Source organism: Apteryx rowi, unplaced genomic scaffold (genome assembly GCF_003343035.1).
Source record: "Apteryx rowi isolate R43461 unplaced genomic scaffold, aptRow1 scaffold_750, whole genome shotgun sequence".
NCBI lineage: Eukaryota > Metazoa > Chordata > Aves > Apterygiformes > Apterygidae > Apteryx > Apteryx rowi.
This window is the reverse complement of record NW_020451039.1, coordinates 71,122-89,076: the sequence shown is the minus strand read 5'-3', so window position 1 is coordinate 89,076 and position 17,955 is coordinate 71,122. Positions and strand designations below refer to the sequence as shown.

The 17,955-nt window shown below is 37.0% G+C and overlaps 1 protein-coding gene across 1 annotated transcript in view; it reads right to left on the bottom strand.

Moving 5' to 3' along the window:
* The window catches only part of ABCA13 (ATP binding cassette subfamily A member 13), a 201,325-nt gene that overhangs the window by 151,358 nt on the left and 32,012 nt on the right, over positions 1 to 17,955 (bottom strand). Inside the window, exons 11-15 of the mRNA XM_026088100.1 lie at positions 16,681 to 16,860; positions 8,434 to 13,158; positions 5,857 to 5,963; positions 2,523 to 2,641; positions 1,039 to 1,211 (exon numbers count right to left, since the gene is read on the bottom strand). Of these exons, the coding sequence (XP_025943885.1) occupies positions 1,039 to 1,211; positions 2,523 to 2,641; positions 5,857 to 5,963; positions 8,434 to 13,158; positions 16,681 to 16,860 (5,304 nt within the window). The remainder of the gene's footprint in view (positions 1 to 1,038; positions 1,212 to 2,522; positions 2,642 to 5,856; positions 5,964 to 8,433; positions 13,159 to 16,680; positions 16,861 to 17,955) is intronic.

Genomic DNA, 17,955 nt, shown 5'->3' with positions numbered 1-17,955 from the left:
CATTGCGTTTGAGCATGGATCGTCACATTTCTTGCCTGAATAAGAAAGCCTTCATGGAAAGATCTCTACATTTGTAAAGTGTTCTAACAAACAAGAGCTTATGGAGAAGCACAGGTCTAGTAAAGTCTCATTTTGTGTTTTCAGTTAAAAAACAAACAAACAAACAAAAAAAACCACAGAACACTCACAAACCTAGCAGCACCATGCTTCAGGATAATGAAGTTATCTGATTCCAATTTGAGTAATAAAAAGTTTACACAATTTGAGTATTATTTACTATTAAAACACCGGATATGAGGTAATGGTCCATAAGAGCACTTAAGCTCAAATTCTTCCATACAACTATAATTCACACAGGCCATTCAAGCCCATTATGAAAACAATGCAACAGACAAGTCAGTAAAGCAGAAAGAAAGTCCACTTCCAAATGACAGTTAAGTCTGAAATAGTCTGTGGTAATAACTTTATTTGTTCATCAAAAACTTGTTATTTTTTCCTTCAAGGGAATAGCAAACATCTGAAATTATTTGGAACTCAATTCTGTCAGGTTACAAGCACCATCCAGTGTTTCTGACTCTTTGAACCGCTGAACTGACCTGTATTTAGCATTCTGCAAAGATACGCAGCTGCTGAAAGGACCGGGCCATAGCAAACAGCTTTAGATTAAAAATAAATAAAAATTAAAAAAAAAAAATCAAGATACCAAAAATTTGACTTAACTCAGTTCATGGAAAACCAAGTATTTTCACGGTTGTGATTCAAATCATTCTCCTTGTACAGCAGCAAGATCTGCTGCAAGTGCTCAGCAAAAGTATAAGGATATTGGAAATATCCAGAATTTTGCTAAATAAGAATCTAAATAATTACAGGGTATTTTTTTCTGCTGAATTTTCAGGTAAATGAACAAAGCTTGAAGAGACTTTGATACAAAGCATTTCTCCTGTAATTACATAAATTAGAACCCACACATATGCATGATGAAGTAACATCAGTAGCCCTAACAAAAACTATGTTGGGTATCAAAAATACAGGCTTTACATTTGCAAGTGTCTTTGGATGTTCTCTAACAGTAGGTGACATTCACAACTGTCATCAGCGGTATTTTGTAAGGTTCTCAGGAAGCTCTCCAGAGTATTGGAAAATTTCTGGCTTATATATGCCATATTCTCACAATCCCCCTTGTTGAAAGCAGACCACATTCTTGTAATATCCTGCAAAAGACAGTGATCATACAGTTAAATTCACACCAGATGCTTGTAATGATTGAAGTGGAGGTCTTGGCAATTACATGATACATATTTTCAAAACGCAATGTGGTTAAGGCAATACTTACTTACTAAATATATTTGTTACTGGAAACGAGGTGAAAGGTTTTCAACACAACGAAAACGGAATTATCAGAGATTTGAGTTTTGGAAATGACCAAGAATATATGCAAATTTGACCTAGCCTTGCAAGGAGATTCAGCAAAGAACAGACATGTCAAAAATCTCACTTGAAAATTCACTTCAAAATGAAACAAGCCTTTTAAGTTGACCTTTTTTTATCTTTTCCCCCAAAACTGATCTAAACAACAGTTTCTGTTTATCTCAAATCCATATACTCTCAGTTCTTTGGCTCAGCCAAAGACAAAAATGTTAATTCCTCAGTTCTACCCATACCCAAGGGTCTACTTGCCTGTGCCTTGTGCAGTTTTTAACTCTCATCTTTTCTCTTGAATATTCACATTTCGGCTTTTATAATTTTTTACTTGCAGAAGTATGTCACAGAATGGTAGAAAGTACAGAAATGCATCTGTTTGACAAAAGTCTACTTTGAGATGTGAATGATGCCTTTGAATTCTGTTTGCCACAACACTGAATTCTCATTTATGTCAGCAAAACCTCCAGGTACAGTGCATACACAATAGCAGAGCTATTTTATAAAGAGGAGGCAAATTCTGTACTAAAAACTTGAAGTTAATACTCTGTGCATGTGTGTGATCTCCAAGGAAGTGCTTCCAGCTCTGTACAAGTCTAAAAGCCAAGTGTTAGGCTCTCCAGATCAGGACTGTTGGTAATTTCCTGCACTGTTAAAGAAACACAGACTGACCTCAACTGGTAACCACAATTGCTCTTTTAGCCTGAATGACTCAGGCCAATAAATTTATTTGTATTTAGTTTGATTTCACTACTGTTCCTATGAATACTTAAAAGCATAAATGTACTCTGACTCATGAGCTTGGCAGTATCAGAAGATCTAAAGGAAGAAAACATGAGCTATTTGGCATTGAATGTCTAGTTACTCTATTTACAGCTTTCAAAGCTTACCAATGTTTATTTAGGGGATTCCTTCTGGGTATCATTATAAAATGTGTCAGAACTATAACCATACAAAACTCCATTTTATATAACCACTGTGGGGACTGATCATTCAGATAATAGGAAAAAAAAACAAAACAAAAAATTCTCCTAGCGTTAGTTGCAACGTGATGTTTAACACATAATACAAAGAACACTTGTAGGTGTGGAAGCCACCCAAACCTGATAATGATCTCGAACCAGAATGATTCCTTCAATGACAGAGAGGAGGAAGCGACTCATTAAGCCATCTTTACACTTTGTAACAACACAGAAAAAGTTGCTGATGAGAGCTGGTTCTTCTGTAAGAGAAAATGTCCAGGCTTAATCAGTTGACATTTTTTTTTTTTAAATCAGATGAAAAGTTGACCAAATAAGAAGAGAAGGAAAAGTTTTAAGAGAAGCACAAAGTCTGATGTATTAAGACACTGGAAAATGTTTCTGGCCATTATTTCCCATTACAGAGGGCAAGAAGGACTAGTTTGATTCAATTTCCATTATTCTTCTTCACTACACTTTTCTGACCAATAATGAGAACAGCAATAGCTGCTACAGAACCAGAGCAGAACGCTTCATTCTGGTGAGCAAGAAACACAGCTCTGAGGAGCTGTATATATTAAACACATCTACCTTTTCCTCAAATGGGTTCCCCAATACTCTTTCCCTGTTGAGACATCAGGATGTTACTAATCCTCCAGCAAGTAGCAGCTTTCAAACCCTAGCTGCAGGGGGGAAGGAAAGGGCATTACATAGACATAGACAATCAGCAGTGAGGAGATAATCCTAGCGACAGAGAACCCATACAGGGGATGTTTGTCACCTGATCTTCCACTGAGAAAGTTTTTACCCAAGCTTGCAACCCTCACGTCCCTGGAAAACAGCTCCATTCCCCTACCTGTAGCAGGTTTGCACATGGGAGACCAGGGAAAGTTTGGCTTGGTGGTTGAACTCTAGTTTATGCAAGAACAAATTTCATGCTTCCCTCATCCCCTCCCCACGTACATTTCCCTGTTTGGTGCATAAGCCAATAAGCAAGAACAGTAAACATTTATCACCGCATCAAAAAGAAGCAGACCTTGAAGATCCAAGATCATCTTCTGTGATCTTGTTCACAGAAGTAATACAATACAACTCAGCAAAGCAAACTAGGTTGAACGATCTTTTTCTTTTCTCATTAGGTTTCATAATGCTTTCTGTAACACAGAAGGGTTGAGACTGGAAGGATCTCTGGAGATCATCTAGTCCATCTCCCCTGCTCAAGCAGGGTCACCTAGAGCATGTTGCACAGGATCGTATCCAGACAGCTTTTGAATATCTCCAAGGATGGAGATTCCACAACCGCCCTGTGCAACCTGTTCCAGTGCTCTGTCACCCTCACAGTAAAGAAGTTTTTCCTCATGCTCAGATGGGACTGTCTGTGTTTCAGTTTGTGCCTGTTGCCTCTTGTCCTGTCACTGGGCATCCCTGAAAAGAGTCTGGCCCCATCCTCTTGACACCCTCCCTTCAGATACTTGTACACATTGATAAGATCCCTCTGTCCTCACCTCAGTCTTCTCTTCTCCAAGCTGAACAGGCCTGGCTCTCTCAGCCTTTCCTCATAAGAGAGATGTTCCAGTCCCCTAACCATCTTTGTAGCCCTTTGTTGGACTCACTCCAGTAGCTCCATGTCTCTCTTGTACTGGGAAGTCCAGAACTGGACCCAGTACTCCAGATGTGGCCTTACCAGGGCTGAGTAGAGGGGGAGGATCACCTCGCTTGACCTGCTGGCAATGCTCTGCCTAATGCACCCCAGGATACCATCGGCCTTCTTGGCCACGAGGGCACATTGCTGGCTCATGGTCAACTTGGTGTCCACCAGAACTTCCAGATCCTTCTCCACAAAGCTGCTTTCCAGCAGGTCAGCCTCCAGCCTGTCCTGGTGCATGGGGTTATTCCTCCCTAGGTGCAGGACTCTGCACTTGTCTTTGTTGAACTTCAGGAGGTTCCTCTCCGCCCACCTCTCCAGCCTGTCAAGGTCCCTCTGAATGGCGCACAGCCCTCTRGTGTATCAGCCACTCCTCCCAGTTTTGGATCATCAGCAGACTTGCTGAGGGTGCACTCTGTGCCTTCATCCAGGTCATTGATAAAGAAGTTGAACAAGACTGGACCCAGTATTGACCCCGGGGTACACCACTATAGCTACAGGCCTCCAGCTAGACTTTGTGCCACTGATCACAACTCTCCGAGCTCTGCCATTCAGCCAGTTCTCAATCCACCTCACTGTCCATTCATCTAGCCCACACTTCCTGAGCTTGCCTATGAGGATGTTATGGGAGATAGTGTCAAAAGCCTTACTGAAGTCAAGGGAGACAACATCCACTGCTCTCCCCTCATCTATCTAGCCAGTCGTTCCACCGTAAAAGGTTAAATCAAACAAAGCATTATGAAACATCCTTTTGACCAGAGTACTGAAATGAATATGACAAAAATTTAGTTCCTCAGTCTCAGTTCTCCCAATATATAGATGATTTTTCTGAGTTTAATAACAGATCCCAGTTATTAGGTACACATTTTCAATATCTTTTATTCTGAGCTCAACATTGTTACTATTTTACTCCGTGGGAACTAGAGTCACAGGAGAGGTGGAACTGGGCTGTAATGACATCTTCTGTTTTCTTTGGCAATTGGAAGAAATTATCAATCTCATCCCTTGCTCTAGAACAACAGGTTAATACCTCCCAATTGTTCTTTGGAAATGATTCCCTGCAGAATTGGGTTAAAATATGAAGTGAATCATTGAAATTCAAGTTTAAAAGGCAGATGCCAAAACAAACATAATATGAAATCACTCCTTTAGGTCAGTACAGAGCTCTTCTCAAAGTGCTCATCTTGGGAGCCTATACACAGTCAAGAAGACAAGCTTAAGTCATCCAAATTTACATCATTTGTTGCAGGTGAAATTACTCTGCTACAGCAAGCCAATCCACTGGCTCAACATGGCCAGAAGTGGCAGGTGTCAATTCGGTTATACACTTACCCCATTTTTCCCTACTGTCAGCTATATGCTACCTTGTATCAACTCTGGTTCATTAAAAAACCTCTGTGACTTGACCCAGTTCACTAACCTGGCAGAAAAATATTCAGTAAAAAAAGATAAGGCAAAAATCAAATGCCTAGACTGTCTTCCACTGGGTTAGTGAGCTGAGTGAGGGAAGGAAGAAGCCACAGTGTGTCATAGCAAGCACAAGAGGAAGGAAAAGAGCACATGGCTAAAAATGAGAGAAGGGGAGTTGCAAAGCCACTTCCTTTCACTGTGATTTTGGATCAATTTGCCTCTCCAGAAATCAGCCCTTTACATGATCTGAGTCAAAATGTTTTTCTGTGCCTTTGTTGGTTTCACTTCCAGGCATCAGCATGCTTGCCTTGCTTCCCATCACCCAACTGAATTTGTTTAACAATGGAATGTTCCAAGTAAATCCTTAACATTATAGTACTAACATATATGGCGACCTAAATGGTCGCTACAATGGCAACCAACCTGAAAAGATTTTAAGAACATTCAGAGTGGTAAGCTGAAGCTTCTGCAATAAGACGACAACAGCAGGGGGTAAGTGCTTCTGAAGAATCTGGCACATGTTAGATGCTCTATGGAAAAATAAATAAGATATCATTATTTTCCTAACAAGAGTATTGAAGAAAATTTTCAACAACTGCACTATGCACAACTGCAAACTCAAAATTATATTAAAATTTCAATATTAACAGTTATATGACCAGCCAATAGCCCTACATCCAATTTCATTTGTGTGAACTATTTCTGAATCAGGACATGATACTTCTATATGATACATTAAAAAAAAAGTAATAATAGTTTTCATAAAGGTAACAAGTCATCAGCTTTCTTAAGAAAACAGTTAGGAGTGTCTTGGCAAAGAAGGTACATACCTTGGTAAAATAAGCAAAATCATAACCACTGTTAACCTGGCTTCAGAAGTACTGAGAGCTCACAGTACCTCCTGACTTGACAGAAAAGAACAGAACACTCAAAATCTGGCCCCTGACCATTTGTCTAACATATGCGCATAAAATGAATCATAAAGGTCTACACTCCACATCAAAGTCATGAATCAGCTTAGTACGCTCTTTCTCAATGGGGGTATGTCAGCAGGAACTGCAGTTCCACTAGCAAGAAACTCCAAAGCTGTTTGGAGCAACTGTCTCATGGGATTCACTCACTGTATACTACTTAAACACACTGACTCCAATGTGGCAGTTCTGTTATTTAATGAGCCCTCAGAAAAGGTTTCCCAAAAGGGAAGTTTCTTCTGCTGCCAGATTACATTTGATCTGAGGAATCTGGCAAAAGTGACCTTCAGAAAACTACATTTGTTAAACCGAACAACTTTATATAATACCCAAAGCTCCTAGAAGGTCACCTTGTTTGCCTAAGTCATGAGTGATTTAAGTCATTTTCATTTAGTATTGATTCAGAAGGTTTTCAAAAGACGACTCACCTACAGCAGCAATAGAAACTTTCCTTTTTTCCCCCCATCTCGTTTTTCTTGCAAAATTCAAAATAACAAAATCTCGTTTTTCCTGAAATCTCTCCAACTGACCTCCCTGTCCAAGACTGCCAGCAYGACTTCAGTGAGAAGTTAAATCTATTTTGCTAGCAATATCATTATGGCCTCAAAGCAAATAAAAAACCCTTCAGAAAGTTAAATGAAATTTTTCAAATTGAAATGGCTTCATCTATGGCTTCCTCTTTAATGGGATCACACTGATTTTCTTTTAAACTCAAAAAAATCATTTAATTTTTCTACCAATTTATTATAAATTRACCATCTGATGCAGGTTTAGAAGAGTTAAACTTTCCATAGGAAATATATAAAAATAGAAATACCATTCCTAAATTAAGGGAGCAATATAATTCTGCATTTATATAAATATACAGTGATACTGTATAGAAAAAATAAAGCTCTATGCTTTGAATCTGTCTGGCACCTTTGAACCTCTGAATGGGTATTCTAATTAGTCACTCAGGTTTTTCTGGACATTACAACAGCACACAAAATGCCTTGCAAAAATGGGGGATAGAAATACTAAACCTAGTAAGTGAAAGGAGTACAGATCCTTATACCTGATAAGATTACAAAAAGAAAACTTTAAAATAGTAACAAACTTGGCAATAGTCACTTGAGACAAAATCAATCTATTGTGGAAAAGGAAAAGGTTCAATAAGCAAAGAAGCAAATGTTTAATGTTGAAAATAGTATATATGCATGTTATTTTCCAATTACTTGTTTGATGAAAAAAAGCACACAAAAGCCATTTCAAGATCTGTATATCAAGTATAACTAAGTAGGATAGGGTTAACTCATTTCTAGTTTTTTTTTGTTTTGATAAATTCACACAGTAGTAGCAATTTTTTAATCTTTTTTTTTAATATAATGGAATGCAAAGGACAAACATGGATATGAAATGAAGTTAATAAAAGTTACTACTGGAGTACTGTCTTTTTTGTACCTAGTATGCTCTATTTTCTGGTTTCAAGAGCTCAAAAGAAAGTTCTGAGACATTACTCTACAAATTTGAATTAATCTGCATTAAATTTAAGGGAACTCTTAATTCAAACTCCTAAGTCTAGTCATAGGAAAATGAAAAGGGCTTTGTATGAATTATATTAAGTTTGAATGATAACTGAAGACATTCCAAGTACAATATAACTACATTTGGATGTAGGAAAAAAAAATAGTCTCAAGGATTCCTTAATGTCTAACTCAAGAACACAAATGACTGTTGTCCACCCATTAACTGTGGGCTCAGTTTTCAGAGCTGCAAGGTTTTTAAAACACAAGTATCTTCATATATTTGGTCCATAATAATTCCAAAGGAAGCACCTTGATTATGAACACAGAAAACTAAATACGTGAATAACCTGGTCCACACAATGTAATTTGATACCAAATATGGTTTTGCTCCACAGTAAACATCTGAAATAAAACAGTAATTAGCTGCCTAATAAAAGGTGTGATTGAGCTGTTCACAAACATAGAGCAGCTGTCACTGCTGTCCCTCAACACAGGATTAGAACAGGCACATAGAAAAWGCTCACCTCATTTCTGCCGTTATATCTTCATGCAAATACTTTAGCAAGAAGGCTATTCTGTTCCTGTCATGTTCTGTAGAAGATGGAAAGATCATTTGCAAGACCTCTTGCATGATCTCAAGAGTTCTGTTTTGGAACAGATTAGTAGATTTTCCGTAGCTTCCATGTTGTGCATCATGAAAAAATAAATCAATGAAGTCAACTATGTGAAGCTCTGTATTGTTTGAGTGCAGAGCTTCTTCTATAATAGCAAGGTCAGCAATCATATGAAGGAGACCATTCTGCAAAACTGAGTCAGCAATATGAGTATTATTCAGGTTTTCTCTGTTAAGATCATCATCATAAAACATATCTATGTAATCTTCTTTAGACTCATTTTGGAAGAGTTCCAGAAAGTCAATAATATCTTTGACAACCAGCAGAAGGTCATCTGATGACTTTTCATTAGCCATAAGGAAGATCAGAATATGCATTATTTTGGAGTAATCTTTAGTGTTACACTCACATAGAAAGCTATTCACAATCTCTTGTATGTCTTCAAAGTTTCTTAACATAGCATCAACAGATGATGTATTAAACTGCTGTATTGGAACATCAAGATCCACTGAAGAGGAGTGTCCAGTAGCTACCCTTAATAACTGAAACCCTTGCTCCACCCCCATAAGTAAATGTCTGACATTAAAATTCACCAACAAGTTTTCTATACTAGATTCTACACGAAGCCAGAAATTCTCAAAATTATCAGATGCACTCCCATTTTTATTTAAAGCTGCTAATGCCATAAGCACTGAGTAAGTCTGGTTTCCAACAGATGATATCGTTATTAAAGGTTGAGCTACAGAGAAAAAAGAAAGGATAGGTTCTGTATCTAGCAATCCAGACACTTCATGGGTCATGTTCTTAAAATTAGAAAGAACAGTCTTTATAAGTGACATTTTTGTGTCTCCATTCAAATTTAGGGCACCATAAAGATCATTCAGCTGTTCAAGAATAGCTTTGGCTGCCTCCATTTCTGCCACCGTCATACCATCCAGCGTTTCTATGAGCTGTAAAGCTGCCTGCATCTTCAGTGTGGACGAGCATGTGACCGAGTCTGTAATACTGGCCTGCAAAGGTACAGCATAGATAGATAGCTCATTCCAAAAATCTAGCAGCTCTTTGAGAACTGAGTCATTTAAATGATGGAGCTCAGAAAACTTCAGAAGAAGAGAGTTCCATTCTCTGATCTGATGAAAAAAGCAAGTCAGATTGCGAATGATATCTGTCTGAAAATCTTTGATACATGAGGAACTGTCCTCCAGAGGGATCAGTTTCAGCTGCTTAATTATGTTAACGACTCCACTGTAAGCGAGAGAAAAATTGCTGTGCACATCAAAGTCACAAGGTTTAAAAGCAGGATCACTCTGAGGTGTTGCTGTTGTGAGAGACCAGCAGAACACTGCAGAAATACAAATCAAGGCCTCTGCAGGTTCATCAGGCATATCACTCAGTGCCTCCAGTAACATTAGAACACTTTCCACTTGATTAGATAATTCTTCCTTGGTAAACATTGGTATTTTTGCTTCTTGAGTCAATATGAAAGTGTATACATCAGTTAGTGCCTCCGTGATGTTTCTATGAGCTAATCCTTCTGTAAGGCTGACGACATCAAGGAGAAGATGGAACATCTCTACCACATCAGAGAGCTCATYCTGTTGCAACAGCTGTGCCAGCTGCCTGAAACCAGTCAGATTCCAATTACACAAATTGTTCTCAAATGTGTCCCACCAGTCTGGTAACGTTCCTAACTCAGAATTCTCAATATACAAAGATTCAATACTTTTAAATAAATGATCCAGGCTCTGCTGGACTTGTTTGAATTGACCTATCAAGAACTCTACATCTGTATTCTCCAGATTTTGTACCAAAGCTACTACATGCTTTGGGAACTCTTTATCACCTCTTATTGGAAAACCAATAAGGGTAGAAGACTTGAAAGTTTTGAGTGCCTTCCTTACCAGTTCAACATTCAGAGCTGCTGTTTTTATAAGTGCCTGAAGTGTGTTGTATTCACCTTGCAATTTATGAGGCAACTTTGAGTCAAGGTAATTAATCATATGTTGAAAGAACTGCATGAACAAATTGATATTTTTCTCATGCAAGAAAGCTTTAAACTCAGTATTCAAAGGAGAGGAGCTGTTTTGCTGGATACCAGAAGTTTTATTTTTCAGGAGAGTTTGAATTTCTGCCAAGAATTCTGTTAAGAAAAGCTGGTGATGATGAAAGGGATTAAGGAGTATACTGGAATTCCTGTTAGATCCATGGATTGACTGAGTAAAATAGGTCTCATTTGATGTATACTGCAAGTGTCCCATTAAATTGTTGACAAGCATTGGTATTTGCCCCCCTGAGCTATTTACAAGTGTAAAAATAAAGTCAAGCACCCTAACATCATCTTTTCCATAAAATTCAGGCAGAATGAATTTTAAAGTTTTTGTTATAATATTGAAATAGACATTTATACAAAGAACATGAGAAGCAGATAGGGAACATTCAGGGAATACCAAATTAAAAACCAAATTAATAAAATCCATCATGTTTCTTTGCTTAACATCTGTCTCAATGCTTCCCAGAGATTTCAGCAGAAATAGAGTATGTTTTACACTTTCAAGGTGGGAAGGTGTCTTGTATTTTTCACTAAGGTTACTAAGGATATGCATCCATCTGTTACAATCTTCTGCTTCACCCACTGTACTAAAGTTCAGAAAGGAATTAAGATGAGGAGAAAGATTAATTTGTGAATGACTTTTGTCTTGCAGAATATTGTCCAAAATTAATTTAGTAATATTCTGGAAAAAGCTGATACAAACCAAATATTTGTCTTGAGATATACTTTTTAAGAAAGCAGTTGTGTCTTTTATTTCCGTGAGAATAATTCCAAGTTCTTTTTTGGAGAGCTTGAGAATAGTAGAAAGCGAATTTCCAATGGAATATATATTTGCATCCCTACCCTCTCCCTCAGATCCTCCTGAGATGAAAGTATCAAGCCAAGAATTCAAAAAATCTCCATTAACAGCGTTCAGTACAGACTTCTGCAATTCAGTTATCCCAGTTCCCATAATTTCCAGAACATCCTCTAAACTGTTACCTGTAAGCAAGCTTGTGACATCAATTGCATTATTAAGTACACTTTGAAGATTACTAAGGAGAGCTTCTAAATCTTTCCAACCATTTATATCACCACCTTCAACTATGCTTTTTAATAGATTCATTGCTGTTGTAGCTTCAACAATAAGCATAGTTGTCTTATTGCACAGTTCAGCATGAGCTGTATTTAAAAAACTTTCAGAGACATTTGCCAAACCGTATCTTAGACTGACAAAAAAGGTTGAATTCAAACTTAAAATTTTGGACACTTCTTCAAAAACCTCTGTCCAGGTTTGAAGCCATATAAAAGTGCAATGCAAAGCAGAAGGCACATTTATCTCATCTCCCAGCTTTGTTATGTTAGATAAAATACTGTTCAATGGAAGTAGAAGGAAGTCATAAACCTCTATTGAATTCTCTGCAGACGTAGCATTTGATAGATAAAAATCAATGCATCCATTATTTACCATGCATTCTGCTGAGACACCAAAGAATTCTTCTAAATAACAAAAGGCAGCTGTTTGGAGTTCTTCATCCATAAATAAAGTTTTAAGGCTGCTCAGAGTGTTATAGACAACTTGCATCTCTTTTTCGTCTTTCTGTGCTAGAGACTGGGCCTGAAACTCTGTGTAGTTATAAATGGTTAATAACTTTTCACAGAGAGGTTTCCCAGAGAAGTTCCAAAGAAGATTAAAAGTTTCAGACAGAAGATCAAAAACTTTGTCCCTATCTTGGAAATCATGCCATACTTGAAGAGATGAAATATCTTTTGAGGTCTCATAAAGATATGTTAACAGAGCACTATTGTTCTCAATATTTAAGAGCAGATCCATGTTCTGATAAACAGAGAAAAGTATTTGAACAAGTGAGGCCGCACTACCATTGTTTAATTTCTGGATGTCTTTGAAGAAATCAAATACAATATCTCCTAACTCTCGTACTTTATATAAGAGAGTTGCATTTAAGATTAAGAAGGAGGAGGCATTACTCGCTCCATGAATTGTATTGAAAGTTGTATTAACATGATCTTCAGTCAATGATCCAACCTCATAGAGATCTCTTATGAAGTCTTCACTTAAGTGAAGATAGCTCATATCAACAATATTTAAATCTGGCAAACCAGTCAGGATATTTTGGAGCAAAAGCATGCTTCTATTAAGGATTTTTTCATTTTCTGGTATGGAAAATATAATTCTAGATAGGGTATCCAATACCTCTACTTCTTCCACTTGACTCAACTGAGACAGCCTAGAAACAAGTTCATAGCACATCATTTTCACTGTTTGCCAGAAAAATTCCGTCTTCTCTTTCTGCCGGAATCTCTGAAGAGGCTGGAAGTTTTTTAGTAGCTCATTATGGAGTTCAGAAACTGCAGGTGAGAAATCTGTGGCAAATTCCCCCCCTTCAGCAAAATTGTTTATCCATGCAATTGTATTATTCAAGACAGTTTCCATAAGAGACTGGAGATTTGATGGGACTGAGAAATTGGGCATTGCGATTTCTTCTATGAATTCTGTAAGCTGTAAGAGATAAGAGATTTCCTTTTCACCAGAAATCCGTAAGTTTTCTTCTCTCTCCAAAAGTTCTTTGACAGATGTCAAGATCCTGAAATATTAAGCAAGATTTTTGTTAGTTATGTAGTAAGCAGACAAAAAATGGTTAAGTATATATTTTACAATTTTAGAATACATAAAGTCAAAGAAAGTTCAAATGTCATTTAAATAGCAAAGTAATCACCACCAGATCTGCAATAGTTCAAGTAACAGTCACTTCGGTTTTCGAAGGCATAACAAAAACCATTCAAAAGTCACAGCCACGTTCAAATCAAAAGCTGAGTGTAGGCAAATAACTTAAAGGTGTTTGACTGTGGCTTGCAAGCTTGATTATAATTACAGAAAAATGTGCACTCCCCCCCCCTTTTTTTTTAAAGTACCTTACATGTTCTGCTGCTGAAAAGAGCAAAGCTTTCATGCTCCAGACTAATAGTTTTATAGAAAGGAATTTACCCATAAAATTGATCAAAGAGCTCTACGCTTCTGTGAATTCTGAAAAGTTATTTTTGTCATAGCTATTGAAAGTTAGAACGTTCCAGTTCACCAACTGATAGCTAAACAGTGTTAATATCTAGAAAAACACTATGAAATTGCAGTCAAAATTAGAATTCTCCAAATAATGTTTTTGTTGTGTCAATAGCATTTCTCAGAAGAAATTGTTTTTCTTTTTCTTACACAACTTTACCAGCTGGTCAAAATTGAGGTGCATGAAACAAGAAACATTGCATTCCAAAGGCCTTAATTTGAAAAGTTGCTCCTCAAATGTTTTATTTCAATAATCAAAAAGCAGAAAACCAGACAACATTAAAAACTTTTGTGAGTGAATTTCCATGTCCATTACTGGGGTTATTTAAGCAGTATAGAAAGAAAGATGTCAAACATTAAAAAAAAAGTATTCATCATCTAGAATTTGTTTCCTAAGACCTCTACAAACCAAAGAAACACCTTGCACCATGCAAGGATAACCCAAACAGGTCAGGTGATTTCGCTAGTACTACCACATAGAGAAAACAGTGCATGCTCTTGAAACAGTATTTAACACCAAATCCCTGACATAGCAAACACGTGTGTGTATTGATCTTTATAGTAAAGTTGGGAAAGAGCACAAAAGAAAATGTGTCTGAACATTCAAAGTATCAGTTTACATTTTTTCCTTAATCCCCATTTTTTTGTACTCTAAATATCAAACACATTTAATATTTTTGAAAACCAAAGCCAGAGTCCATTTTAATCAAGCTACCTAAATCGCAGTCAAGTTCCGCTTGAATGAAAAGCACAACATGGCTTGTAGGACAACACTGTYAAGCAGTGGAGGCAATGTTCAAATTCTGCCATTTATAAACTTTTGGTTCTTCATCTTTCATTGCACTGATGATGGTTATTTCCCTTCTATAGGTTAAATAAGTGATTGATAGCAGAGTTATAGCAGCATAACGAAAAATAAAATTCAGAGTCCAGAAGTATAATTGGAAAACATTTTTATATATTAATAACTGATTGCCAAGCACAGCATGGTAAATTGCTGAAAGAACTAAACAGCTAAAAGGAGATGGAGCACTCATCAGCTTGTCTGTTCCATAACGGATTTTTTCTTTTTCTTTTTTAAACAGAGTAATGATTAAATGGCTTCTGTTGTACTGTTCATCCAGACATTAGCAGGGCTTTAATGCAAGTAACTTAGTGATAACAAGCCACTCTAACAATATATTGGAATTGTCCAGATTCCATCACTTTGGTTACTACTGGTAATATACCAGATGTGGAGTTATCTTTTAAAGAGCTTTTGAATGACAGCCACAAAGATATACCTTTCTGACTTTGCAGGATTATATTTCTTCCCAATAACCCTGAAAAACACTAGTCACTTGATAAAAATAAAGCTGGCTAATTATGTTCAACTATTACAAAAGTCCAGAGTGGAGGTGGGGTAAAAGATTTGTGGAAAACAGTTAAAAAGGGAAGTTTCATTGATTAGTTCAATCTTACCATGCCCAGGAAGTAAACGGGGAATAATCTGATAARTTTTGCAGAAATGCTGAATAATGACCTAAGGAGATGGTCTTCAGACTGAGCTTTTGCCTGGAACATAGAGATACTTCAAGTCCATCTGCAGAGAAAATATACATTTCACTATAAAGAGACAGATCAAGAAAAGTCTTGATGAACACATCTGTGAACAACATCATCAATTCCCACTGAAACAATTTGATCTTACAGACTTTAGGACTTAAATGCGAGCAGAGAAGATTTACAACCACATTCTGCAGTTCAAAGAGAAATCCATAAAGTACATTTTAAAAGTAGTAAACGCGCAATTTTTAGTAAAGGGTTTGATCTTAGTACTAGTGAATGATTTAAAGGAATGAGATACAGAATCAATAAATATCGGGTCTACATAAGGCACATCTGTATCAGCAAAATCCTTAGAGGAAAAAGGAAAAATAGAAGATATCTTCTGAATTATACATGAACTGCAGAACTATTGCAGAAAGAACATTAGTTTTATTATACAAGAGTGCACCTAGTGCTGCTCTCAATCCAGAAATTATAATTAATTTCTTCTTTGGAATTTCAGTAAAGGGAAAACACCCTTGTGAAATTCACTATTATTACCCAGCAAACTAAAGACATCTGAGACTGTAATGGATTAGAAAACCTGTACAATCAGTTCACATTAGAACAGTTTACTTCACTAACGTAGTTTGCCAGTTAAAAAAAAGTAAAGCTTATTTTTGCATTAAATTCAATAGAAACCTTCTTCCTGATGAAGTATTCAGCACATATATGATTAGCTCTATGGACAGAAGAAAAAAGAAAAAAAATCTACATATATTTAGAAAAAAGAAAAAAAGCAGTTCTTTAACAAGATCTTAAGAACTGCTGGGGGGGGGGGAGAGAAGGGGGAAAAGCTACTTAAAGGAAGCAAATGGGTGATGTTGGAGGAGGCCATTTTTTAGAGCTGCTTGGATAAGACATATTGTGCCCTGTTTCAGAGCTCATTTACACCACATAAAATGTCAAATAGAGTACCACAAACATCTAATCAGAAAGAACACTGAGATTTCAAAAGCTCTCACATTCCTCAGGACAAACCTGATTTTGCAAAATGTTCCACCAGTAAATGAAAAAGCAATTTATTCCAGGAAAGTTAACAGCAGATGGGTCAGGACATCTGGGATATCACAGGACAACTGGGATGAAGGAAACCAAGCATGAAGTCCTTGCACTAAAGTGAAACTAGTCTAGAAACATCTCTACCAGGTGACCAGATAGTTTGGGCTCCCCTCTATTTATAATCTGAACTTAAGAAGCCTTCCTGTCAGCACACGCAACCAATTGAAAATTTTCTGACAGAAATGAATCATCAAAAAAAAATTTTCCACCTTGCACTAAAAATCACAACTACGTACCTAATAAAAGGAAAACCAGAGTCAGACTCTGCATGTTATGAGTTTTCCTTGCTTATGATTCAGTCAGAGGGGAAATCCTAAAACTGATGACAACACAAACAGGCTCACAATGTTAAATCACCACTTTTTCCCTTTCTGAGGAATACGATCCCTCTAAAACATACAGGAAACCATCATAACAACCCTGCTGTGGAGTAGTTTCTTCATCTGACAGACCTGTGGAGCCTGCTTCCTCATTCACATACTGAGCTACTTCACACATCCACCCAACAAAAGTTGTTAAATCCTTCCAGTATGGGTTTCCCTCAAAGGCAAACCAAATTTCTTCAAGTCTGTTATTAATTCTGAAATGACACAGAAAACAAAGTTACCATGATTAAGCCAATGATTCTTTTAAATTCCCTTGTGAACACCTACAATTTCTTTGCAAGTCTCTAACTAAATTCTATTATTTTATGTATACAGACAGTCCTATTGACATCAAACACTGTGCTGTATTAGGCCTCCATGTACAGTATTATCTTTCAGGTTTATCCTCAGAAGCTGGTCTGTAAAGCATGGATTACACCTTCTACAACAAAGGAYGGTTTTTAGATGTGAGCAAGCAGGGCTATTATGAGCTATATCAAATAGAGCCCACCATCATAACTCTTGCAAGTGATGCAAGTCATCCAAACCACAGTTAGGAAGAGAAGGGTTCAGGCCTGTGCTCTGCCCAGGACCTTTTTGAGGCTAATAACAGCTCTTATGAACATTTATTACTTCTCTGTATCTACAAACTTAAGTCACATTCAGTATCCTTCCAGAAATGGGGTCCTAGCTACTTTATTTTGCACAAATAACTCATAATAATTGTCTTCATTTTATTTTAAAACGTGCCATGAATTAAGATGGGAACCGAAGGGGTCTCCAAAGTTGTAACAAAATAGACTTCTACTAGGTTAGTAAGCAACTGCTAAAAGGATAGTTCTACTGCACCAAAAAGATTTAGACAGATTTAATAAAAGATTAAATCATTCTGCCTAAATGCAGAATTTATAGCCATGTCTTCATACAAACTGCTAACATTTGCAGTGATAAACTAAACAGGTAACTTCAACTCCAAGAAAAGTTCAAAAGCATTATAAATAAAAAGCACACAAAAAGCCCCTCTTAACCTCATTGTGCCCCAAACATGATTAGAAACTACTATATATAAATATGTAGGATTAAACTGTAATTCTGATCTCCATAGTAGGTTGCTGCTCAAGATCTGCCCAAATTAACATGTATATGACTCAGAACAAAAATCCTACACATTTTAGATGCACTAGACTAGCTGTGCAGAAGTAGATTGATTCTATAGCACACACGCATGAGAAGCATTACTGATTCACAGCAGCTACTTGTAGGAATTAGACTTTGCAGGACAAGATAGAAAATTCAGGCCCCAGTTCATC